Consider the following 27,872-nt stretch of genomic DNA (forward strand, 5'->3'; position numbering starts at 1 on the left):
TTTTATTTATTTTGCATGGCAAATGCATAGTGTCCAGAATGCACTGCTAGAGGTAGCATTTGAAGCAGAATTGATTACATTCAAAAGGGAAAGAATTTTCAGGACTATGGGAAGAGAGTTGGGAAGTAGGACTAACTGGGTGCTGTAATCATTTTGTGATTCTTTGGAGGTGATGGAGACAATAACATATGGCAACTGGCAAGCAATTGTGTGGCTACTTTTGCTTTAGCTTGTTTGTTTAAATAAAATTACTGATGCATGTGGAATGTGAATTATAGTTAAATTTGCAAACTTAATGATGTTTTCTAACCACCAGCTGACTACATTGTGATGCAGTTTGGACGAGTGGCAGAAGATGTTTTTACAATGGACTACAATTATCCAATGTGTGCACTACAGGCTTTTGCAATAGGATTGTCCAGTTTCGACAGTAAATTAGCATGTGAATAAGGACATCAGTGGTTGCAGAATACCACTTTTTAAAGAAGGAAATGAAGGGACACATCAATGAAGTACCCCAGAAAAAAAAACTGGTTTTGTTGCAATCATGCAAATACATTTGCTATGGAATTGGTTTCAATCAAAAATTTAAACAAAGAATAAAATAAAAATTCTGCAAATGTTAGAAATAGTTTCCCATATAACCTAATAATCATGATGTTAATTAGGCTTTTAATGGTCTACATTTTGCATTGTTGTACTTGAACAAGATATGTTGCCAAATTGTAGTGTGGACTTCAAGATCATTATTCACATTTGCTCAGAGAACCAAAATGGGACCATTCTAAAACTAGGATCCAATTTGGTTTTGGAAGTTACAGGAAGGATTCCCTTAAATTATGTCACAAATAGATGGCTGAAATAATTTTTGGAACTACTATTTTGATCCAAATAGCCTTGTTTACTCTCTTTTGTATCCCTCCTTTATTGGAGGCAATGTTAATATTGCCAGAGCTCAATTCCAAAGACTGCAGTGCCTCCTGTGCCTTGTTGCATTAATCATTTCCCAAGTTGCCCCTAGAAAGTAAAAAGATATTCATCCAGTATCCACAGAAAAAATCAACCAACAAGACATGGCAGATCATTAACAGGATGAAGAGTTGTCACTGGAGATAATGGTATCATTTAATTGGCACAAGAGCTGAGCATGTCAGGGTCTTTGCCCTTTCTTGTAACTCTCTCATGCACCTTGATATTTTTTTTTGTCATATACAGTACATATTGAGGCATGATATTTGTTACATAGAATTCAAAAGAGATCTGATTATCAGATCTGGCCCCATGTTGTAATTTGAATGATAGATTTAAAGATATTATCCACTTAAACATTCAATTTTTGCACATTGGCTGAGCTGTAAATTTCATTGAACCGGTTAAAGAAGCCATTGTTAACTGGTTCTCTGCTTCCTTACATACTCACCACCAGGCACCTGAGTGACACATTGAGTGATGGCAGGCCTGGCCTTCAGAATTCTGTGCGGCAGAGAAACCCCTTCATAAGAGCTCCGTGCATGCAGCCGTTTCTCTGACAGACGGAAATCTGGGAGGGCAGGTCTTCTCTCTCTCTCTCTCTCTCTGTCTGTCTCTCTCTCTGTCTCTCTGTCTCTGTCTCTCTCTCTCTCTCTCTCTCTCACTCCCCCGTCTTTATAAATTTTCTACCTATGTCTTTTATTGCTGCTACCACTTTCCCACAGTTCTTTATAAATTTATATAGGTCCAGGCAACAACAGGGGCTGAAGGGCTCATACTATGCTGTACATAATGCTTAATGTTATAATTAGGCATGATTAATTTTATTTAAATACAAGATCATAATAAATTGATCAGGACTTGGTAAATTGATACAAACTTTATACATTTTAAATCTTTTGTTTCCTTCAAGTTCCTGCACTCACGCAAAAATGTCATCAGCGCATTACTACTTTGTCCCTGGATAGTCCATGTTCCTTTCACACTGGGCTAATCAGCACGCAGCTGTCAGATGACTCTAGGGATGATACACCCTACCTAGACGGTCCATCCCCGGGGTGATTTGATGCCTAAATGCTGATTCGTGAGTGTTCACACTGGCTCTTTAACTGGTATATTGGCTGTGTGCCAGCGTGAAAGGGGCAATTGAGACATTTCATGCAGGAGATCAAAGCTTATTTTGAGTCAATTCCTTTGTAGAACAAAGGGCTTGTGCATTATTTTTTGTTGCTTGCATCAGCTGTAAAAAAAATAGAAACTGAAAAAAATCTTGCTATTTCAACAGCAGAAGGTCCTTAATCATGTAACATTACTGTCACTGTGATCATTCTATATTGCATTCCTCAAAAACCATCTTACAGAGATCCCACTTAATTGGAATGTGAATGACCTGTGTTTATAGGTAGGTTGGTCGTTCACACGGAACCAAGAAAAGCCAGGTCAGGAGCCGATGCGAAATGCATCTGCTCTGATGCTACCTATCATGCCTGGCAATACATGGAATGAAAATGAAAACCCCTCCCCAATCCCGCAGTGAAGCAGTATACACAGCAGTTAATTTTTTTTTTAAAACTGCTCTGTGTTCTTGCCTTAAAACACATTAATGCTTTGTGGTCTTTTGTGAAAAACTCTAGCTTAGGTGTTTGTGATGTGATACTCTCCTACCTGGGCATTATCTTCTGTATGTTCCATTGTTAATGTTGTCCGTATGATTTGTAGAACCTATTTTGTTTCCTATATGACAAGCTCAAATGTGTCTGTAATGTATGCTTAAGCCTGTGCTCAGATCTCACTGGTCCATCAATTTGTGTTGCATTTGTTTGATGTACTTACTGCAGCCTATGTGTGGTATTTATTTGTAATGTGCTTCAGTTTGTTTGTTACAACTGTATAACTCATTGTACTAAGTATACTCTATTTATATAACTTGGGATATTATGGCAAAATGAATTCAGTTAACTACATTTTAAAAGGAGGGTTTTACTTTTTAAACCTGATCATTTTTATAAACATATATGCTTTAATTTTTAATCAAATATTATTTGCAGCAAAATCACTCAACATATTTTGCCACAATCATGGATAACATTCACTGCCTTTATGATGTCTGCACCACATCCATACTTGCACACCTCAATATGCCATTGTGATTTTGGTTTTTATTGATTTGTATCTGTATTGTGAAGCCATTGTGTGATATTCTAATGTATATCAACTGTGGAAAGCATGTTTTTATAAATTAAGCAAATATAAATGAAAAGGTGTGTTTTTATTGTGATTTGAAAAATAATTTGTGTGGTGAAACTTTGAAAGTTGTCATTTTTCTGTGAATACCATTTACACAGGTTTAATTTTTTTCAAAGGTTGACAAAGACTATTTTGCATTGCTTTTACATTTACTTTAGAGGCTTTTGATGTCAGAAGGTAAAAAGGGAAATAGATGTATGTATTTTTATTTCCAGGAGGCATCTCTTATAAACCATGATGGTATGGCTGACTAATTGGATTAGAAGTGTTGCATTGTTGTACAGCATCTCGGCTGACCATCATGCCTACCCTCTTGCCTTCATTAATTCCATATTCCCCTCTGCATTTGAGTACCTGTCAAGATGTCGTTAATGTATTTATTGTTCCTACCTCTACCTCCTCAAGCAGCTCATTCCAGATAAAAACCTATGGCCTCTAGTTTCAGATCCCCGCCTCCAACAGGGGAAGCAGACTCTGTTTAGTTTATCTATGCCTCAATTTTCTGAATCTCTATCATCTTTTAGTCTCCTGCACAAATTAATGTGTCTGTCTTGGGCCAATAATCATGAACTTCACAATAAAACAAGGATTACAGAAGAGAAAAATAAACATTAAAAAGCAAGAAATGGATGGAATTTAAAGTTTGCCATGAAGTATCTGTTTTTGAGGCAGATACACCATAACATCATTGTGAGGGAATTGTGTGCAATTTGTAGTACATGATCAGTCACTTGGTTTGTATTTATATCTAATAAAATTTGTTTTTTTGTTCTAATTTTCAGCATCCTTGCCAACCCTTTATCATGCCTCAAGTATTTTCATAAATGGTTCCTTAAAGACTGCCAATTATGGAAAAAACACTGAGAAGAAATCTATCAAACAGGTGCCTGGGGTTATTTCTTCAAATTGACATGTACTGGCTGCATACATAAAGCAAATGCTCATTGTGTAAGAGTTATTCTAAATTCATTTGTAGCTATGTTTTGAAGGAGTAGATCACACATATTCAACACCAGAAATAGGTTCAACAGTTTTCCTTTTTTTTTAATGCTGAAGCCATGACGACAAATGCTGGTCCTGGCACTAGAATCAGTGAAAAGTCACAATGGTGTTTGAAACGTGAGAACAAGATGGAAGGAGGAACAAAGTCTGCTCAAGTTATTTAATTATATGGGTTTAATCAGACCAAAACCTAGGTGTGGGTTCAATGTAGTTCTGGAAACACTTCCAGTGTCTGTCCATCTGAGAACCGTGGAAATGTCCCTCCAAGCAGGTTGAAAACTGGTGGGATGTGCTTCAACCATGCTGGCTGAAAATGAGAGACTTAAATACAAAAAAGGAATCAAAAGATATGGGGATTGAGAGGGATGGTAAGGAATAAGAGGAGTCGGCCTCTCAAGCCTGTTGTGGACTATGAAACAAGTTCAAATGTGACCTAAGTGACAAACCGTGCTCATTATATCCTATTTTTGGTTTCTATTGTGGAATTGTTCCATTCTTTGTCATTTACTTTGACAAAATAAAATCAGTCATTGACATAGAATCTGGAGCAAACACCACATAGTGAAGGAATTATTAACCCTTTCTCACCTGAATCCACCTATTGTTTGTAGCTTATGGTATACCCCTCCACCTCTTAAACTGCCCATACCCTTCTTTCAATCTAGATTAATTGTCTCATCCCAAAACATTATCTATTCACACCCCCCCCCCCACCACAGCTGCCTGACCTGCTGAATTTCTCCAGTAGTTTCTTTTGGTCCAGCTATTGACATGGTCCTGTTAATGAATATTTTTCTCCTCATACAATACATTTCTATTTCTTTTTCATTGCAAATTCTGGTTGGTGGTACTACAGCCCCCAAAGTTGGAAAGTACCTGCAAAATTATTGGAGGCTTTGGTGGCAACTAAGATTCTTTTTAGTAGAACAGAAGAAAAAGAGGTGACTATAAGGTTTTTGCTCTCCATGGTGACCTGTTCACTGTCTATCATTACATCTCGGGGTCATTCTCCACACACCCACTACAGCTCTGCATCGTGACAATAACACAAATCTGCAAAAGAATAACAGCAGCTGCATTTCTACTATTGCTTACATGTGGCAGGAGAGAAGGTATTGTAGAAAAATTCTGATCAGGGAAATTCTGTGCAGAATTCTTGAGCCAGCCAGTTTCAGCTTTCCCTAACATGTCCCCCTTGTTTCACATGTGACTGCCCAATTGTAAATGAGATTAGAATTGTGAAGGAAAAATATACAAAAACAGAAAATAAATGGAAAAGAAACAGGAAGCATATGGCCAGATCAATCACAACCTAAGGATTGAGCAGGCAATTTAATGTTTTACGTGAACCAAAAAAAATGAAATGGGCCTCTCCAGGGTTAGGAGAGTGATAGGAGTGTAAAGGAATTTAACTGATTATCTAAAAACTATAATGGGGATGGCTGAAAACTATTACAGATAATAGAAAACAAATGAAATATGAAGAACATTTGGTTAGGTAAGGCAATTGAAGCATAATACTGAAATGCAAGTAACCAGTACAAGGAAAAACAAGACAAAGTCCTTTATCACAAACTCTGTCAACACTGAACATTCCAAGCTAGTGTTTTGGTGAACAGTGAAAGAAATCTTTCCAAGATCAAAAACCAAAAATGTCCCCGCTAATGGGAACCTAGTTCTAACATTTTCTTGCCAGAATATTTTTAAATTCTCATTTCCATTTTGTGTTGTTTTTATGGATGTCTGTGTCTTGAAATATATTTTCCAATCTCAAAATTACCTGCATCATACATGCATGGAAAATATATTTTCTAAAACCAATTTATTTCAAAGAACTAGAAAACATGCATACTTTGTACAAAATGTTACATTTTAAAGTACTTGCATCCTGTAAATGATAAGTATTTGCATATATACTGTATATACTCATGTAATTTTCAAATTTTTTGGACCCTATTTTCAGGCCATAAAAGAAGGGATTGACTTTTACACAGATCAAACTTCTGACCTTGTGAAGTACTTGCGTCGTTCATAGCGTTGGGAGCTCAGATGGCCAGGACTGGGTAGTAAGTCCACAGTTGGGGCGTTGGGAGCTCAGATGGCCAGGACTGGGTAGTAAGTCCACGGTTGGGGCGTTGGGAGCTCAGATGGCCAGGACTGGGTAGTAAGTCCATAGTTGGGGCGTTGGGAGTTCAGATCAGTCGGCTCTGGGGAGGGGAAGATCCACAGTCAGGAATTCAGCTGGGGAGAGGATCCACGGTCGGGGATTGAGGCGGGAGGCCAAGGTCAGTGTCCACTGTCGGGTGTCAGGAGTTTGGATGGGTAGGCAGTTGGGGCTAAAAATAGGGGGATTGACTTTTACATGGGTCAAACAACTGATTTTCGGGCCAAACAACTGATTTTCGGGCCAAAAAAGGGGTTGACTATTACATGGTATCGACAATTACGGGAAGGGGTTTATATGGTATATTTTAGTGTAAAGGATACACTATATCAGGAGATTTGCTGCTCATTAAATTAAATCTAGAATGAATATTATTTTCTCTAGGGTCAGGAATATGTCCTTGTGGCCATTTCAATATTAGATGCTGTGTATAGAAATATTCTGGGTTTTTTTTAAAGAGCGATGCACTGCAACCTGTTATGGTAAAGTTTATGTATGTCTTTGTAAGTTCCTGTATAGCTATGAAAGTTTAATAACTACAGCAATGGACAGTAACCATGGATATGCTCACCAACCAGCTGGGTGCAAGAAGGCAGTGGAGAGGAGCTTCAGCAAGCTGATTCCAAAGTTAGCCTATGAGGAGTGATTGAGTGAGCTGGGATTATACTCACTGGAATTCAGAAAAATGAGAGCGGATCATAGAAATATAAAATTATTGAAAGGGTTGGACAAGATAGAGCCTAGACCTCCCTTCTCTCGTCTTTTAATTAAGAAGCCTGTCGTGATTCTTGCTTGGAAGAAGGGATCAGGCCTGAAATGTCAGTAATATATCTTTACCTCCTATGTGATATTGTGAGACTAGCTGAGTTCCTTTAGTATTTCTGTAATTTTTTAAAGACAAGATAGAGTCAGGAAATTTGTTTTCACTGGCAGATGAGACTAGAACTAGGGATCATAGCCTCAAGATTTGGGGCAGTAGATTTAGCATGGAGGTGAGAAGGTATTGTTTTCTCAGAGAGTAGTCCATGTGGAATTCTCTGTCCAAGGAAGCAGAAGAGGCTGGCTCATTAAATATATTTAAGACATAGTTAGATTTTTGCATAGCAGAGAATTAAAAATTATGAGGAAAATGTGGTTACATGGTGTGAAATCCATTCCGAGATCATTATTATTGCATGCTGGAGCAGATTTAATGGGACAGATGGCCTTCTGTTCTGCAAATTTGGCTACAATAAGCATGGTTCTGTCATCTCAAGTCAAGTTTATTGTCATCTGACTGCACAAGTACAACCTGACGAAACAGCATTCTCTGGTCCTTGGTGCAAAGCACACAGATACACAACCAGACGTAATGCCCATACAGACAAACCATACAGATGCAGGAGAGTATTCATATATACAAATAAATACTGTTTTGTAAATTTGAGAGTCTCAGATTGTTAGTATGAGCAGTTCATTTGATGGTTCAGCATTATCACTGCCAGTGGGAAGAAGCTGATCCTCGGCCAGCTCTGATGCTCCTGTGTCTCTTTCTCAACAGGAGCTGCTGAAAGGTGCAGGGTGGAAGGGACAACTGCAGCAACTGTACCACATGTAATGTAACTGGCCAGGCTGCTCTCGGTCGAGCTCTTGTAGAATGATGACATAATGGTGTCTGGTAGCCTTGCCCGCTTCAGTCTTCTCAGGAAGTGCAGTCGCTGTTGCACCTTCCTGACAAGTGAGATTTGTGTCCACAATAGGTCACGAGTCAAGTGAACTTCAAGGAATTTGGTACTCTCCACTACAATTATTGATGTGTAGTGGAGGGTGGTCGTTCCTGGTCTTCCTGAGGTCCATGATTAATTATTTCCTTCACCTTGGTAACGTTGAAATTCAGGTTGTTACTCTTGCACTATATCAGGAGATTTTCCACCTCTTCTCTGCAGTGCGACTCCTTGTTATTGCTGAAGAGGCCAATTACTGCAGCAAACAATGACACAGTTGGAACTGGATCTGACTGTGCAGTTGTGGGTCAGTAGCATGAACTGGAGTGGGCTCAGCACACAATGCTGAGGTGTGCCCGTGCTCACCGTGATGGTGCTCGATGTTTTACCACTGACCTGGAGAGACGAGTCTTTCCGATAGGAAGCCCAAAATCCAGCTGCAGAAAGGGGTTTTGAGTCCCAATGAAGACAGCTTCTCCACCATCCTCTGGGGAATGATCATTTTAAATACGAAACTCAAGTTGATGAATAATAGCCTCCAGGTGGCAGGATGGTGTGAAGGGGCATGATTATAGTATCATCTGTGGAATGGTTTCTTCTATATGTGATTTGAAATGAGTCTAGCATCTTCGCTCTGGGTGGTATGCTTTGATCAGGGTCAGTCTCAAGGGGAGGCATTCACTGGGATCCCCCTGTAGTGCGCGTCGAAAGAACCAAAGACTTGTTGATCCAAACCAAGGCTTTTATTAACTAAAAGACTGAAGCATATCACAAGTAGGTCAACCAGTCCAGAATGAACTGGTCTGGCTAGGAGCAATCCTTTAAGACCTGCCAGTAGGTGTGACTACACTCTCAGCCAATCACAGTCATCCTACACTACAATCTGTACATATACACATTGGTGATAGAATGTGTACTATCATATTCACCTCTTCTTTTAGAACCAACCCCAGGGTGGATGGAGGTTAGGGGCTGTACTGGTCAGGGGGCCTGACCATCCGGCGTGACCGCCAGGATCAGAGTCACTGGAGTTGTGTCGCCGGCAGGCCCATTGGGTGTGGCCACTGCTTCGCTCAATTCCTCAATGGCATTGTCAACAGTCTGTCCTGAGCTAGTGGGGTCCCTCTGTTCAAGCACATGACCTGGGGGAGAAGGAATAGGGGGAGGTTGGGTTAAAGACACTGCTGCGCCTGATCTGGCTTGGGCTAGGTCCCTTACCGAGACTGTCCTCCCGCCCGTCTGGGTACTCAACATAGGCATAATGCGGGTTCGCGTGGAGCAGAGTCACTCGGTCAACCAAGAGGTCGTTCTTTGAGGACTGGAGCGGGAACCGTGAGCCATGCCGGTATGGTCGTAATGGTGGCATTATCTCTTTTGACTTGCCCATTATCGCGTGGGTTATAGCTGGTCCTGCTTGAAGCAATACCACGCTCCAGAAGGTACTGCTGCAGCTCTGGGCTCATAAACGAGGACCCCTTGTCACTGTGGATGTAACTGGGGTACCCGAAGGTGGTGAAGATGCTGTGCAGGGCCTCTATAACTGAGGAGGCAGTCATGTCCGAGCAGGGCACAGCGAATGAGAAGCGGGAGTACTCGTCGATAGCTGTAAGGATGTAGGTGTTACGGTTGGTCGATGGTAGAGGCCCCTTGAAGTCTACGCTGAGACGCTCAAAGGGGTGGGTGGCTTTGATGACGTGGGTGTTCTCCAGTTGGAAGAAGTGAGGCTTGCACTCAGCGCACATCGGGTCATGGAGCGAATCTCCTCGACTGTAGGGCAGGTTGCGAGCTTTGACAAAGTGTGCGAACCTAGTGACCCCTGGATGACAGAGCTCCTCATGGAGTTTCTGCAGCCTGTCCAGTTGTATGTTGGTGCAAGTCCCCCTGGAAAGCACATCTGGCGGGTCGTTGAGTTTACCAGGCCGATACGGTATGTCATAATTAAAGGTGGAGAGCTCGATTCTCCACCTGGCAATTTTTGTCATTCTTGATCTTACCTCATTGGGTATTGCTAAACATGAAGGAGACTGTGCATTGGTCAGTCAGCAGTGTAAAGCGCCTGCCAGTGAGGTAGTGTCTCCAATGATGTATTGCTTTGACTATGGCCTGGGCATCCTTCTCAACAGAGGAGTGTTGGCTCTCAGGACACTGGAGGGTTCTGGAGAAGAAGTCTACCAGCCGGCCGCCCTGGTTCAAAGTGGCTGCCAGTGCAAAGTCAGACACATCGCTCTCGACTTGGAATGGAATGGACTCATCGATGGCATGCAGCGTTGCAGCAGCGATGTCCGATTTGATGTGGTTGAAGGCTGCTCTGGCTTCGGTTGACAGGGGGAAGGAGGTGGTCTTGATTAGTGGCCGTGCCTTGTTGGCATAGTGTGGAACCCATTGGGCATAGAAAAAGAAAAAACCCAGGGAGCGTCTGAGTGCCTTCTGGGTGTGTGTGGAGGGAGGGGGGGGGCAAGTCCATGAGGGGACGCATGCAGTCAGGGTCTGGCATGACCACCCCCGTTCTCCACCACACAGCCCAGAATTGCGAGCCGTGGTCCAGAAGACATACTTTTCAAAATTATAGGTCAAGTTCAACCGAGTTGCGTCTGAAAAAATTTCTCAAGGTTGGCATCATGATCCTCCGTGTTATGGCCGCAGATGGTGATATTGTCCAGATACGGGAAAGTAGCAGTCAGCCCGTTCTTGTCCACCATCCGGTCCATTTCCCACTGGAAGACCGCAACGCCATTTGTGACCCCAAAGGTACCCTGAGGAATTGATACAGCCGCCCATTCGCCTCGAAGGCTGTGAAAGGTTGGTCTTCTCGGCAGATCGGGAGCTGATGATAGGCCGAACGTAAGTCAATGGTGGAAAATGTGGTGATCTGATTCACCACATCCGTGATCCGAGGAAGGGGCTCCGCATCCAGGAGAGTGAAGCAGTTGATTGTCTGGCTGTAGTCAACCACCATCCGCGGCTTCTCCCCGTTTTTAACAACCACCACCTGGGCCCTCCATGGACTTGAGCTAGGTTCAATAATGCCCTCATCTAGCAGTCTGCGAACCTCGCTTGTGATAAATTTCCTGTGTTCATAACTATATTGCCGGCTTTTAGTGGCCACAGGCTTCCAGCCAGGCTGCCACTGGCAGGAGGTTTCCGGGGTGGAGTGGTTACAGACAGAGAGTGGAGCGTGAGGCCCCCCAAAGTGCAGGGAAACGATTTGAAACTGGCACTGAAAATCCAGTCCCAGCAGTGCATGGGTGCACAATTGGGGAAGGACTAATAGTTTGCCGCCGGCCATTTTGGAGCGACAGACTACAGCAAAGTGGCCGTTTTTAAAGCACTTTTGGCACCTGGCTTTTCTCACCGGGCACTGGGACCTGCTGTGCTTGTTCCTCTTGAAGAAATAACATTTTGGGGTTGCATTGGGCAGCGTAGTGGCAGTAGTAGGGTAGAGGGAGGGGATCCTACTTACATCAGAGTGTGGGGTCCAGCCCCGAGAGTACATGTCCATACTTAAAAACCATAGTCTCCATCATCTTGGCGATCCAGATCACGTCCTCTAGGTTTTCTCCCCCGTGCTCTAGCAGGCGCTGCCTCACCTCATTCGATCGAACCCCAGCCACATAGGCATCCCAAATCAGATTGTCTGTGGTCTCTGCAGCAGTTCTGTCTGTGCAGGCACAGTCCCTACCCATTGCCCTTAGTGCCTGAATATAAGCTCTACAGGACTCACCGGGCTGTTGCCTCCTTGTAGCAAGTTTGTACCGAGCGTAGACCCTGTTCACTGGTTGCTCGTAGAGCCCTTTCAGCACCTTCATGGCTGCGGCGTAAGTGGTCGCATCCTGGTCACTCTGGTAGACTCTCGGGGGACACCATAGTCATCAATATTAGTAGTTGATGGTTGTCCTCTATCACGGCAGGATCAGAGAGCTGTAGGTATGTTTCAAAGCATCTCACCCAGTGCTTAAAGTCATTCAAGGCTGTAGCTGTCTGTGGGTCGATGTCGAGGCGTTCCAGCTGTAGCATACGCTCCATCCCTTCAAAATTTTTTAGTTAATAAAATTATAGTGCGTGTTGAAAGAACCAAAGATTTGTTGATCCAAAGCAAGGTTTTTATTAACTAAAAGACTGGAGCATATCACAAGTAGGTCGACCAGTCCAGAATGACCTGGTCTGGCTCGGAGCAATCCTTTAAGATCTGCCAGCAGGTGTGGCTACACTCTCAGCCAATCACAGATATCCTACACTACCATCTGTACATATGTAAATATACATATTGGTGATAGAATCTGTACTATCACACCTCTCCCCCACCATCCACCCATGAAGTGTTGTGGTCCCCATACATTCGCGGCCATTGCTCACTGTAAGACCCGCCCCCATCCGCTTGACTAGCATGCGTCAAGCATCATTAGCGTCTAGCATAATACTCGCTAGTGACTCTGGACACAATAAAAGCAGTGCATTCAACTGCTACGTCGGAGGAGGTTTACATCCATTCAGCAAGTAGGCCACCAGCACCCCACCCTAGCTGTTAGGCCACCAGCCCAACTGAGTGTTGGACTATGCCCCCACAACCCCAGTTACCCTAATTCCCCCTCATCACTCATTCTGGTGCCGACCCTGGCTTTGATTCTTTCCATCACCAGATGCTCAAAGCATAATGATGAGATCAGTGCCACAGGTTGGTAGTCATTGAGGCCTGTTATTGTTGTCCTCTTGAACACTGGGATAATGGTGGGTGTCTTGAGTCCTATGGGAATGTTGGACTGCTGCAGTGAGGTGTTGAAGAGTTATCTATGTTATTAATACAGATAATAAATAATTGAAGCCCCGACAAGTTACAGGAAGCCAAGTTTAAAAATAAAAAACATTTAATAGGTTTCTATTAGTTTGCTAATCCCCAATCCATGCTGATATATTACCACCAATGCTACAAACTCTATTATTGTACATTAATCATTTATACATTTTTATTTTCAAAATCCAAATGCCCTACATTTACTGTTTTCCGTTTATCCATGCTGAAAGAAATCAAATATATTTATTAAACAAACGTACCCCCCCGACTTACAACTGTAAGTTGGATCAAAGGATCAGTCATAACTTGGAATGTCGGAATTGCGTATATCTGTTTAAAAAAAAGATGAAAAAACAAAATTTACACAGTTTCTGTTTTATTTTACAATCTATAACAGGGATACAAAATGTGGGTACTTAGTCGACACCCCAGGATCCACAGGCTGGTGCAGAATCTTGATTCCTGTGTGCATGCACGAATCTTTGGCCTATGGTGGGTTCGCATATTGGAGTTTGGTTGTCGCATGTGTGAGAGTTAAGCGCCCTAACAATATTGAATTCGCAAGTCAGGAAGTACCTGTAATTTATTTCCTTTTCATAGAACTACATCAACACTGGTTAATTGTAACATGATTTTTTAAATGTATTGCCTTTAATTTAAAAATTGACTGTTGAAATATAAATATACGCATATCAGAGAAGGGCAGGAATGGATTTGTTCTAGCATCTTCTACAATTAATGCAATCCCTACCTCTTATATTGTGCACAGACAAAGACAATTTTCCTTCATTTGCCCCTTGCTCCACAGTTTTAAATTTGTAATCAAACAATTCATGTGATTAAAGTGCATATTCCAGATTTTATTCAAGGTTATTTGTGTACATTTTGGTTTGACCACGAAGAAATTACATCACTTTTTATATATACCTGTAGTCCCCTCATTTCAAGGCACCAGAATATTTGAGACATTGTAATGGTATGTACTGTATATTAAAGTAGACATGTTTAGTACTTTGTTGCATATCCCTTGCATGCAATGACTGCTTGAAATCTGTGATCTTTACACATCATTAGGTGCTGAGTATCTTTTCTGGCGATGTCCTGCTAGGCCTCTACTGGAGTCATCTTAAGCTCCTGTTTATTTCAGGGGCTTGTCCCCTTAAGTTTCCTCTTCAGCATGCTACGCTGATGATACTCAGCTTTGTCTCCCCCTGAAGCCCAACAATCAAGCAAAGATAACCAGCCTCAATGACTGTCTGGAGGCTTCGCTTGCTCTTCGAGTTGTTGTTTCTAGAGCAGACGCCAGAAGATATCCGCCTCATGTTGGCTGACGAGGACTTTGATAACCCTCAAACAGTGGCCATTCTGTGATGCATGAAACAGAAAAGCGCAAGCCCCACAGAAATTAGTGCTGTGTCACACCCAAAGGCTCAATCTCCACGAGTACCAGCAATGAAGGCACACGTTCCCCTGGACAAGTATGACTCTGTGACAATGGTTATGGCAGCTGGTCACTTTAATAGCCTACTCAACGTCTTGGATGAACTCTCCCAATGCAAATTTCTTGTCGGCATGGGTGCGGTGATTAGTGTCCTTTCTTCTTTAGGCTTTGACACCCATACCAGGAGTGCAGGTTCAGTGTTCACTGGGGTGAATAACAGTTCAAGTCATATGTGTGGCACATGGACAATAAGTTCACATGGAAGTTCATTCTTGCTGCTGTGTCCCGGCTGTTGTTGGGTGCTGACTTTCTCAGAGCCAATCCACTGCTGGTGGATGTAAGAGGGCGCCAGTTGGTGAACACCACAATGTTCCAGACTTTCTGCCTTTGAAAACTCAAATTACCTAGACACCAAACTTCTTGTGGAGTTTCCAGACATTGTCACTCCTCATTTCTCCACTGCCATACCCAATCATGGGATTGCACACCACATCCTCACTGAAAGACCTTCTCTACACGCCCAAACCTGATGCCTGCCACCTGACAAGTTACGGCCTGCATAAAATGGAGGAACTTGGAATCATACGTTGTTCTGATAGCCCATGGGCTTCCCCATTACATATGGTGCCCAAAGCCACAGGAGGTTGAAAACCTTGCGGGGATTACAGGCATCACAACAACGCTACCACTGCAGACCGCTATCCTGTGCCCCAAATAGAGAACTTTACAGCTAATCTTCATGGGGACAGGATATTTTCTAAGATTGACTTGGTGTGTGGATACCACCAAATACCTGTAAACCCAGAGGATGTGTCCAAGATTGCTATTATAACACCGTTCGGCCTCTTTGAATTTTTGAGAATGTCCTTTGGCTCAAAAATACTGCAGAAACATTCCAGCGGCTGATGAACACTGTGGGGCGTGGCCTGGGCTTCCTTTTCATATACTTGGATGACATACTTGTTGCCAGCCACTCCCACAAAGAGCACCTACAGCATTTGTGTTTACTCTGCCGCTGGCTACAGGAGTTTGGGCTAACTATGAACCCTGGCAAGTGCAAATTTGGGCAGTTATTGGGACATCAGATCAGTAGCTGGGGTGTTGATCCATTGCCTAGTAAGGTGGAAGCCATCCTCAAATTTGAGAGGCCTGATACCATCAAAGGACTCCAGGAATTTGTGGGGATGGGCAACTTCTATGTCACTTTCTGCAGCTCATGTTATGAAACCCCTCTTCGACCCAGCAATACCAAAAAACTCGAGTGGACAAAGGAAACGACAGTAGCATTCCAGCAGACTAAAAACAACATTGCTGGTCCATCCACAAATGGATGCACCAACTTGACGATAGACACATCCGATGTGCCAGTAGGCGGGGTCTTGGAACAGAACAGCAATGGACACTGAAGCCTGTAGCATTTTTCAGTAGGCACCTCCAACCTCCAGAATAGAAATACAGCACATTCAATAGGGAACTGCTGGCGCTGAACCTAGTGGTCAGACACTTCCACTATTTTTTGGATGGCAGGGACTTCATGGTTTTTACTGACCTCAAACCACTAAGATTCACCTTCACAAAGGCATCAGATCCCTGGTCAGCCTGCCAGCAACGCCACCTCTCTTATGTTTCCAAGTTTTCAACCAGGATTAAACACATCTCCGGTAAGAGTAATGTGGTGGCTGATGCCTTGTCTCGCTCCTCCGTTTAAGCAGTACATGCCCTCTCTCCAAGTGCAGATTACATGGCGCCCGCCAGAGCTCAATACCAAGATGATGAATTCCCTGCAACTCAAGGATGTAGCCTTTGGGCCGCAAGGTACCACTCTCCTGAGCAAAGTTTCCACAGGTCAGCCTCATCCTATCACCCCTGCTGTGTGGAGACATTGCATTTTTGATGCCATTCATGGACTGTCCCACCCTTAAATTCGAGCAACAGACTACCTGAAAACCAACGTTTATATGGTTTAGACACAAAAAGCAGGTCACATACTGGGCAAAGACGTGCACGGACTGCCAATCTGCAAAAGTGCAAAGGCGCCACTTCAGTCTTTCCAGCCACTGCAGTACAGATTCGATCACATGCATATCAACATTGTCAGCCCACTTATGGTGTCACAAGTGACTAAGTACTTGTTAATGGTCATCAACAGATTCACTAGGTGGCCGGAGGTGGTTCCTATGATAGACATTGACCGACTCATGCACGAGAGCTTTAATTTCTACTTGGATATCTCGGTTTGGGCTATCCGCACATGTCACCTCCAACAGAGGCCCACAGTTTACCTCTGCACTTTGGGATGTTTTGTTGTGACTGCTGGGAAAGCAGCTCCACTACATGACAGCCTACTACCCGTTGTCAAATGGCCTGGTAGAGCGGTTTCATAGGCACATGAAGGATGCACTGATGGCCTGCCTCCAGGGACCTGATTGGGCAGACAAGCTGCCCTGGATCCCCCTTGGAATAAGAACAGCACCAAAGTACCTCGGGAGTTCGTGCCTGCACCATGCGGACAGGAGGTGCCATCAACTGAAGACTTAGACTGCGGAGCGGCTTGTAAAATTGGTCCTAGTTCCCACATCCAGGCATGGAACAACGACACTCTTAATCCCAAAAGAACTCTGGGACTGTGAGTTTGTGTTAGTGTGTAGAGTTGTACACGGGCCACCCTTACAGAGTGCTATGGAACAATCGTACTGGACACTGGGGGGGGGGGGCATCCAGAGACGTTTACGATTGACTGACTAAAGCCTGCTCATCTCCACCTTGAACAGCCCTTGCCATGACCTCAGATGTGAAAACATGAACGACCAACCAAAAGCAGTGGGCAGTAATGGCACCAGATGTTTAGCCTCTTATTGTTGGTTCTGGGGCTGGGGGGGTGGCGCCATGTTGCAGCTCACTGGAGGCTTAATCGAACCAGCTCAGGAGGTTCCAAGTGACATCAAGATGTCACAATTCAATGTCGCCATTTGGAATATGCGGGGTTTTAAAAAGCTGCGTGTGACTGAGTAAACGACTTTTACTGAACTTTGTCTCGACTACAACTGATCATTTTCTCATTCTTCATTTTGCACTGTGACCGTTGCTACAATATCTTTTTCCCCATATAAAATGCATTTGTGGAAAGTAAAGGCAAATGATCAATAGGATGTGCTAAACAATGAGCTTCCACAGCTTAATTACAGACTTTGCTTCTCATGGTACTTATCAGTGATTTGAAGTTAAATGTAGGGGCCATGACAGAGGTTTGACCATAATGAGATAGGAAGGAGTAGCTGCAGCAAGACTGAATGATTCTTCAAAATGGGAGAAACATGAGATGAGCGTTTTCATTGGGCAGAAAGACAGGAAAATCCACACTGAGAAGTACAAAGGAATAGAAAGAACTCGGTGTTTAGGAGAAGGACATAAGGTATTTCAGAAAATGTTTGGAATACTAGGTTTAATAAGGAAGGGAATAGAAAGGGGTAAAGAAAAATCTTATTGGATCTTTTAAACTCCAAGGAAAACAATATGAACTATCACCAGGTGAAATAATTAATGCTGGGCTGTAAAATAAGTAACCGAAGACAGATTTTTGTTCCCAGTTAAATGAGCCTTGGGAATGTTTCCCTGTTCTCTCCAAAAAACACACCTGTAGTTCTTTTTTTCTGACTCACCAATTTTTCAAAGATTTCTCATGTTGACTTTCTCAGCACCTGCACTTGACAGAATTTAAACAACTGATACACATGGTTGATAAGTGTTTAAAAGGGAAAATGGATATAAATGCGAGGCACAACTGCTCCTCCTTCCATGTTCTGTTACTCTACTAGGGGTGACACTGATCTGAAACAATGAAGGCACTTAGTCTTCTTCTTCTTGTCATTGCTGGTATCCATGGAAATCCTTCAGGTACAAAAGCTTGGTTTTCTGGAACTTCACTAACCCAACACACTTCAGTGTCCAGCACTTTGGAGAGAGTAGCCATCAGCATCTAGAATAGTTCCGAAGAGTGGCAGGATATACATTAGTACTAAATTGTCAACACTATTATCCAATTAAGGTTGAATTACAGTTTAATTTGTAATTATTGACAAGTCCCTCCATTACTTCACCCTTCGTGTAGTGGTTTTCAATCGATATGTTGTCTTGTATTTCCACTTATAGTTTAGACATCTAACCACGGATGGAGCATTTGCATGAGTTAAGGAAACCTTATAGGGTAAAAGTTATTGAATATGTTGTTTCTTAAATTTGAGGAAAATAAGGGGAAACCACATACTTAATTTGTCCTTGGAGCTGTCAAAAACCTGTGATTTCGTCCTCTATGAAGGTAAGGGTTGCAACTGTGTTCATAGCTAAGTATTTTTTGGGGCACAAAACTAAAATTTTCATTCCAAGAGTAAGAATTTTTCACTGCAATGTTCACAATTACCTAATTTGTAATTGATTCCATCTCCTATAAGACAATAATGTTTGCTAAATTCAATGATATTCTTTTTTTACAGTGCAAAAACCTGATGATCTTAGACCTGGTAAGTCGCTGTAAATCTATATCATAAAGTAAAATTTATCACATATTGGTAGATAAACAAAGCAATGCGCTATGATTAAAAATCAAAGAAACAGCAGAGGCTGGAAATCTGAAGTAAAGACAGAAAAACCAACGGGCCAGAACTCTGATGGAGAGTCTTAGATCTCAAACATGAACTTGGAATTTCTTTCCACAGATGCTGCCTGACCCACTGAGGGTTTCCAGTATCTTCTGTTTTTAACAATGTTATTTTACGATTGGTAACATTGTGCTATTAATTTCTATACAAGGATACATTAAATGAGTGAGTCCATGTAATGTAGAATTTACACCCAATTAACCTACATCCCTGATAGGTTCCAAACAGTAGGAGGAAAAAAACCCACGCAGTCATGGGGAAAACATACAAGCTCCTAACAGACAGCACGGGATTCGAACCCTGGTCCCGATCACTTGCGCTGTAAAGGCTTTGCGCTAACTTCGAAGCCAACCGTGCTGCCCAAGAGAATCCCAAGAAATTCCAGAATTGTTATCAGCCGATATTCTACTTGTACATTTCAGGAGCGCCACAGGCAGAGACATGAGCAGAAACGCTGGATACGTTTCTTTCTCCCTACACTGTAGACCCCTAGCCCAATTGTACTGTCCCAATGTTTCTGGATTTAAGTACAATTCAGTTGGAATAACTTAAACATTTGTATTGTTTAATAACTACTTAAAACTCACTCTGAAACTGTTCAGCATTCTGAGATGTAAGGCATCTACATGTTACTGTGCTGATACATGGGGAAACAACTACAGCCCATTTATAGCTCTGCACTTTGTAAGTTCGTTTTGTCCTATGTGAAACATGTCAACTTGATTTAAATATTTTCTAAGGCTATTTTCGCCAAGTTTGCTGACAATACAAGGATAAATGGGAATGTAAATTGTTCAGAGAGCATAAAAAGGGAGTAAAGGGGGTGGGAGGTCACAATTTAGCAGGAATATAAGTGATCATGCAGGAGCAACAGATGATCGAGAAGAGTGCATATTTTATTCTTATTTAAGAGGGGTTATTCACTAAAAGCAGATGAGAGATGGTGTATTTTATTGCTGAGTAATAATGGGTTGTCTTGTGAGGATATGAATGAAGATCTTGGGAAGTTTGATTGCCATTTCATAGGTATTTGGTGAGATCATACCTGGAGTATTGTGTACTGTTTTGATCTCCTTACCCAAGAACAGACTATTTGCACTCGATTGATTCCAGAGATTGCATTGAAAAGCAAAAAAAGACAACATATACTGTGGAAAGGAATTGTCAACCTTCCTGCATCAAGACCCTGCACCAGTCTCGATGCAGGACCTTCACCAAAAGGTTTAAATTTCCTTTCCTTCCCACACATGCTGCTTGACTCGGTGTGTTTCTTTAGCAATTTGTTTTAGGATCATCTTTAATAATTTTATCCAGTTGAGCCTTCGCCAGAGGCTGATGGAGAAGCTGCCCTCACTGGGATTCCACACCCCTCTCTGAAACTGGATTCTGAATTTCCTAACAGAAAGGCCACAGTCTGTCTGGGTTGGTAGCAGAATGTTGAGCACTGGTGGGCTCAGCCTGCTTGTGTCCACACTACTGACCCATGGCTACATCACCAGATCCGGCTCCAACTGTGTCATCAAATTTGCAGATAACACAACAGTCATTTGGCCTCATCAGCAACAATGATGAGTTGCACTATAGAGCAGAGGTGGAAAATCTCGTGAAATGGTGCGAGAATAACAACCTAAGTCTCAATGTGGACAAAATGAAGGAAATGATCATGAACTTCAGAAGGACCAAGAATGACCAGCCTTCACTATACATCAATAACTCTATAGTGGAGAGTAGAGAACACCAAGTCACGTGACATCTCCTCACTTGTCAGGAAGGCACAACGGTGACTGCTCTTCCTGAGAAGACTGAAGCAGGCAGGGCCTACCGACCACCATCATGTTAATCTACTCCATGAGCTCTATCAAGAGTGTCCTGGCCGGCAGCATTGCAGTGTGGTATGATTGCTGCAGAAAAATGCATTGAAGGTCAATCTACAGGGCCATAAGAGTGGCAGAGAGGATCAATGGAGTCTCTTCCCCCCACCCCCCCCACCCCGCCAACAGTGTGGTCTACTGGGATCGTTTCCTGGAGAAGGCATGCAAAATCATTGAGGATCCCTTCCACCCTGCACTCAGCATCTTTCAGCTGCAACCATTGGGGAAGAGATAAGGGAGTATCAGAGCCAGTACCACCAGGCTGAGGAGCAGCTTCTTCCCACAAGTAATGAGAATGCTGAACGACCAAAGGAACTGCTCACACTAACTATCCGAGACTCCCATATGTATGAAACAATATTTACTTATTTATTTATATAAATGAAATACTTGTCCTGCATATGTATTGTTTGTCTGTATGTGTGTTATGTGTGAGTGCATGTTTTGCACTGAGGACCAAAGGATACTGTTGCATTGGGTTGTACTTGTGCTATCAGATGATAATAAACTTGAGTTGATTTAAACAGTTCCTTGTATTGAGCTCTGACAGATTGAATAATCCCTCCCCAAAAAGGTGCTGAATTCATGTCCAACACTTGTCTCTTTAAAGATTTCCATCTGTACTTTTATTATAATTTATCCCTGGTGATTTAGAAATGATTGTACTCTATTTCAGAAGATCGCTGGGTGAATGAATATGATGACAAACTGCTTTATACCTGTCCAAAATCTGAAACTATCAGTACAATTTCAAGGTGAGTTACGAAAGGTCTCCGGACAGTAATCTGATGACAGATTTAAATTTTATGATGATCGTATTGCTTTGAATGCATGTGAACTTCTTCTTTCAACTACCTCATGATATCATCTGTGGGGAATGGTCACATCAACTTCACCCACTTCCACACTGTTTTAGAGTATAAAAATTACATCCTTTGGAATAATGCTCATGGAATAGTAATAATTCAGTGCTCCTCCTGCACATTTCAGATGATGTTTTCTGGAGTAAATGGAGTAGACTTTCTTCATCCGAGTTGATCACTTTAATTGAATAAACATTTTTGCGAATTTACAAATCTGCACCCAAGTTCCAGGCATCCTAAAAACTGCAGTTCTCTTAAAATGCCTCGTACTTTCTGTTCCAGCCAGCATCACAGTTATTATGAGGACCGTCTGTGGGATTTCCAGTGTCAGGAGACATTCAACCAGCAGCCATCTTGTGTATGGAGTAACTACGTGAACAGCTTTGATGAAGAGTTCACGTTCACCTGCCCATTTGACTCCATTATTAGTGGTGTAGAATCTTACCACCATGACAAGCACGAGGATAGAAGGTACTTTGGAAAATATTGGGTTTATTCTCATCAACTTTTGCCTCTGTTATTTTAAAACTATATTTCATTGGTAAATGTGAACAAAAACTGACAAGGTTAATAAATTCTATTTGATATTAGAGCCATTTTCTAACCTTCACCTCTGCTTGTTGCCTGAATGTTTCTGCCAACAATACGTGGGCTTGGCGTTCCTTCTTGTTCTCTTACTGTGCACCTCTGTGTGTCTCCCCGCAGAACATTTCTCTTTGAGGGCAATCAGCGCACAACAGTGGTTAGAACATTAATGAATCCAAAAGCATACCACATGGTACACACAGTTCTTAAAGGAACACTCACAGTAATCTTTTAACTACTCCAGTGAATACTTCAGTTAATAAACACTGAAAGTATTAAGAAATCCAACTGCAAAAGATCAATAGGCATCCTTGATCTTAACAGAAGAAAGTAAAGGTTCTGATCATCAGCTTCCAATCTCTTTGATGAAAGGGATGGACTGAAAATCTGCTAACATGACACCAATGTTTAAAAGGAGAGAAACCCTGGACTAAGTATTGATGAGATAGTTAGGTTAGGACTAGTGCTGGGCAAGTTGATGGAAACATTCTGAGGGGTAATAAAACTTTTTTTTTCCGACATTTTCTGAAATATTCAATTTCAGACTGTGGACATTGCCCATCAATTGCTTGTGTGTTTTGAGGAGGTAACAGGGAGGGTAGATGTAGTCACATGGATTTTAGCAATTGTTTGACACCCATAGTAGACTAATCAGAAATCTGAAAATGCACAGGATTACAGAGGAGCTGAGGAAGACTAATCCATTGTTTCAGGGATCTAGGACACAGTATGAAAGAATTGTGAATGTGAATAGGATATAGTACATTTTCTTTCTTAAAGCATAACCTCTTGGTATTGAATAAGTGAGACAATTGAGGCCTACTTGATCCCTTGTGAAATGTTGTGCACGTCCGCAGATAACTGAAAAAACCAAGAACATCTTTTAGCGCATGTGTTTCCTGCAGATTTCTCTTTGCACTTCCTGTATATTGCTGCACCAAGAAACTGTAATAAGAAAGGATCTGAAAAGTGAAGATGTCCAATGAAACAAAGTTGACCAAAGCATTAAATGCCGATAAACTTGTGTTTTTGCAATAAACCACAGTAACTGAAATGACGAAGGGACACAGTTTTCGATCGGAGCACAGGAAAATTAAAGGTTACTGTTTGGGGTGCTGGCTTATGCCTTGTAACTGTCAAAGTGGGAGGGTGCAAGATAATCCAATCACTTTAGAGGCCTTGTGTTATGTCCTCGGTTGTGCCATCGGAGGTCTTAATAAACACTCAGAGAAGCTTGTAAGTTGACAGCGCAAACTTTTACTTACATCAGTAGTAGTAAGGCTGCTAGTCATGTATAAATACACTGTTGCACTGAGGATGCTCACCACTCAAGTACGATGCGGCTCTTACAGTCTTGTGGTGTTCATGCTCCAGCATAAAATAGTCCCAAGTTTTCTCTGTATATGATACCTTGTATCTATGTCATTCACGATAAACAATATCATCCACCTTGAGGGTGAGGACAATGATTCCTGCTCAAAGTGAAACAGGATGAGATTACCACTGTTAAACTTGCATAGGTTTGGATTCATACATCATCTTAGCCCAGATTTGACCATTCTAAGCAAAAAAAAGTGTTTCACTTGGTAAGATGACATAAGGAGATAGATATTTTGTAAATCACTTTAATTGATCAGGCTTGGAAATTCTAGAAGTTACAGAAATCAGAAGTCAAGCCAATCTATTTATCACAACTGTTCTTTTTACCAAGGATTATAGATTAACCCTCATCTAGGCCATGGACAAAATTCTTTGGTGACATAACAGGATTCCTTCTGGTAAATAGTGTGCATTTTCTCAGTCAAAAGTAGAACAGAGAATGCCGATGGAATAGAAGGAAAACCTCTGTGATTCCCATATATTAGTGTCTACACATTGCACCTCGTTTCACTAAGAACCCACAAGAGGACAGACAGAACACTTTCATTTCTTGCTTAGTGCTACAGAGACAGAGGTTCAGAGTCGTGACACCTTGCTCTTGGTACTCATGTCACTTTATTTTCTCCCCCCCTCCCCCCAACACATACTTTACCACATGAATACAATTAAAAATTCTTTTACGTGGCTAATCTTCTTTATCCTCGTTATTTTTTCTTAACACATTTAGGGTCCTTATGTGTTCCCTTTTGTGTCTTAAAAGATTGTTTCATTCATTTGTTTTATCTTTCTCAGATGGAAATTTTTATGCTGCCGTGTTAACAATACTTGCAACAAACTCTGTTCCTGGACAGACTATCTCAACCTTTTTGACGATTACTTCAGCTGGCAAGTTCCTGAATCCAATTACATTGTGGGTGTTTCCAGCTACCATGATAATTATCGCGAGTAAGTAAATTGCAGTTGATAACATTTTTACTTTGCATTTGATTTTAGGCATATTATGCTGTATTCAAATAATATGAGAGTACATCTGAATTCGGCCAAATTGTCAGGATGAAAAAGACATTTGGAAAACCTGTATTGAGGTACCAATGGAGGTCTTTTAGTATAATCTATGCGACAGAGGTCTTGCTAGAAATATAAATGTCCGTAGCAAGTAAATCAAGTTTTTATATTATTGTCCATAGATTTTCGTCTGGATTTTAAACAGTAGTTATATATCATCTCCAAATATTTTCAAGAAAATTGTTTTATTATATTTTAATTTGCTGCATTTTCCCCACTCTCAGGGACCGTCGATGGAAGTACCAATATTGTGAGCAAGAAGCATGTTGATTGATTTTGTTTAAGAGAAATGTTCACTCGGGATCAGATGACCTTTCAATTAATATACAGTGTACTTTGAAAAATTCATAAACTATCAAAGAAAATAAAATGTATACCGCAAAATATTTTCTAAGTTATTTTAATTTGTGAGCAAGTTACGCTGGTCAAAATAAGATGGATTGGCAAGTAGTTTCATGTTTACGGATAGTATCGTAATTGTCTGTTCAAGTACAGTAAAGGAAAAATATATAATTAAAAATCACTCAAAGGGTGATCACGTCTGAAATCTACCCAAAGAAACTAGCTGTTCTTTTCTCTCAAGTGAGAATGATAATTTACCTCAACCAATAGTTTATCAGATTTATAACCATAAATCTGTCAATGGTTGTCATATAAAGTCCAGTTTTATGATCTTTTCTAACCCATTTCTGTGAGATATAGACCTCTCAAAAGATTTAGTTATTGAGTAAGGTAATCTGCTAGAACCATAGAAACATACTGTAAAACATTACAGCTCAGAAGACAGGCCCTTTGGCCCTTCTAGCCTGTGCCAAACTATTATTCTGCCTAGATCTATTGACCTGTACCCAGTCCATAGCCCTCCATAACCCTCCCATTCACATATCTGTCCAAATATTTATTCAATGTGAAAATTGGGTCACATTCACTACTTCAGCTGGCAGCTCATTCCATATTCTCATCAGTCTCTATGTAAAGAAGTTCACCTAAATGTTCCCCCTAAACTTTTCCTCTTTCATCCTTAACCCATGTCTCCTGGTTTGTATCTCATCTAACCTCAGTGGGAAAAGCCTACTCTAACTATACTTCTCATAATCTCATATACCTCTAATAAATCTCCCCTCATTCTTCTACACACCAGGGAATAAAATCCTAACCTGTTTAGCTTTTCCCCTGTAACTCAGTTCCTAAAGTCCAGGCAGCATCCAAGTAAATCTTCTCTGCTCTCTTTCTATTTTATTGATATCTTTCCTGTAGTTAGGTGACCATATCTGCTCACAATACTCCAAATTTGTACAAACTTGTGCAACTTTATCGGAACACCCCAACTCCTGTACTCAATACTTTGACTAATGAATGCCAATATTCCAAAAGCTCTCTTTACAACCCTATTACCTGTGACACCACTTTCAGGGAATTATGTATCTGTATTTCCAGATCTCTCTGTTCTATCACAGTCTTCAGTACCTGATCTTAGTTTGTTCTTCAAAATACACCTCACACATGCATTAAACACCATCTGCCATTTTACTAGCTAGTGCAGATTCCACTGCATACTTTCAAAGCTTTTCTCACTGTCCACAATGCCTCCAATCTTTGTGTAATCTGCAACCTTGCTGATCAAATTTACCACATTATCATCCAGATCATTGATATAAATGACAAGTAACAATGGTCCCGGCACTAATTCCTAAAGCACATCTTTAGTTTTTTTTAGAATATCTTATATAAATTTTTCCAAGACTCATATAGAGCATTGTTACATACATCATATGAATAGAATTTTAAAATTACAGAGTCTCATATGATGGCCAAAATCTCAGCCCCCCTCCCAACTCCTAACATTAAAAAAAAACAATTTTCCAAAAAAGGGGTGTTTGAGGTGTCTTCATTAATTAGACAATTTCTTAATCTTCAGGAATTCAACACTATTAACCTAACTATATAATTTAAACTTTTTTGGGGAAGTTAATTTTATCCTTAAGCCAGTATGATTCAAATAAGGTTGCCATATTTTATGAACATGTCATATTTCTAAGATTTTAAGTTATTTTTTTCCAGGGGACCACAATTTTGTATTTCCATATTCCAGAGAGTAATAAGTAGGGGCAAGTCAGACTTCCATGTAACACCGACAGATCTCCTGGCTTCCACTATTTGACAGTTTTGTGCCAATAACCATAAGATTGCACAATAAATACAGTTCTGGTTCCAATAGAAAATCCACTTCTATAATTTTTGTCAAAATTTCTGCCAAGTCATGCCAAAAGGATTTTACTTTTACGCAGAGCCAGGTTGAATGTTCCAACTTCTATACCACACCTAAAATCTGAAATTTCAGATTTTAAACTCTAAAATTTTTGCGGTGTAAGGTATAATTGGTGCATGAAATTGTATTGTACCAATCTATATCTGATATTAATAAATGATGTCATATTATCAGCAAAATTTTCACCAATAATGTTCTTAAATCCTTTTCACCAAGACCGTCTCTCACCATTCCCTCAATTTGTGCAAGCCCAGTTTCAGGCTATTGTTCTGCAATAGGGAATACATCTTAGAGATAAATGTACCCCTTTCGCTCAAGCACTCCCACGTCACTACACATTGGCAAGGTCGTGGCTGGTCCTAAACTAGCTCTTCAAAAAGATTTGAAAATAGCAGAAGAATGTTCTATTTGACAAATCATACTTTTTTTTAGCTGTTCAAATGTCATAAATTGTCTTTGTTCATAACAATCCTTGGTACACTCGATCCCTTTACGGTGCCACGTGTCCAGGATTTTATTTCCTAATGTCATTGGGTTTTAACTCATTTTGATACAAGGGTGTTTTTGAAGATAACCCCACTTTTACACCTATATATTTTTTAATTTGTTCCCATATCCAAATTATGTGTTTTAGAAAGGGGGTATCTGTCTTTCCAGCAATAATTTAATATTCCATTTGTTAATGAAATCTTCTGCTGTCTTCTCACCTGCCAGGTGAAGATCAATTTAAGCCCAGTCAGGACCTCCTCCCTCAAAAAAGGATGCTATAAATTTCGATTGGGCAGCCAAATAATATTTTTTAAAAATTGGGTAGTTGTAGAAAGAACACCTATAGTCACAGGCCTCTTGACTGAGAAGCAATTATCCAT

The 27,872-nt window shown here is 41.3% G+C and overlaps 2 protein-coding genes across 2 annotated transcripts in view; both read left to right on the plus strand.

The window, feature by feature from the left end:
• Positions 1–3,930, plus strand: part of LOC138746004 (tubby-related protein 3-like) — an 80,032-nt gene extending 76,102 nt beyond the window's left edge. The window contains exon 12 of the mRNA XM_069903667.1: positions 317–3,930. Coding sequence (XP_069759768.1) covers positions 317–450 — 134 coding nt within the window. The 3' untranslated portion in view covers positions 451–3,930. The remainder of the gene's footprint in view (positions 1–316) is intronic.
• A 2,295-nt stretch (positions 3,931–6,225) lies between these two features.
• LOC138746007 (hemagglutinin/amebocyte aggregation factor-like) lies at positions 6,226–25,118 on the plus strand. Its single transcript, XM_069903673.1, has 6 exons — positions 6,226–6,284; positions 18,806–18,832; positions 21,518–21,596; positions 21,987–22,175; positions 24,462–24,614; positions 24,959–25,118. Coding segments are annotated over exons 1-6 (495 nt in total). The 5' UTR covers positions 6,226–6,283; the 3' UTR covers positions 25,005–25,118.
• The last annotated feature ends 2,754 nt before the right edge of the window (positions 25,119–27,872 follow it).

This window comes from Narcine bancroftii, chromosome 11, assembly GCF_036971445.1.
Source record: "Narcine bancroftii isolate sNarBan1 chromosome 11, sNarBan1.hap1, whole genome shotgun sequence".
NCBI classification, from domain to species: domain Eukaryota; kingdom Metazoa; phylum Chordata; class Chondrichthyes; order Torpediniformes; family Narcinidae; genus Narcine; species Narcine bancroftii.

Bases quoted from the DNA above. Each gene is read 5' to 3' on its own strand.
- LOC138746007 (XM_069903673.1), top strand. The intron at 22,176-24,461 runs GTACTTTGGAAA...TATCTTTCTCAG, and splicing joins GACAAGCACGAGGATAGAAG to ATGGAAATTTTTATGCTGCC. The intron at 24,615-24,958 runs GTAAGTAAATTG...CCCCACTCTCAG, and splicing joins TACCATGATAATTATCGCGA to GGACCGTCGATGGAAGTACC.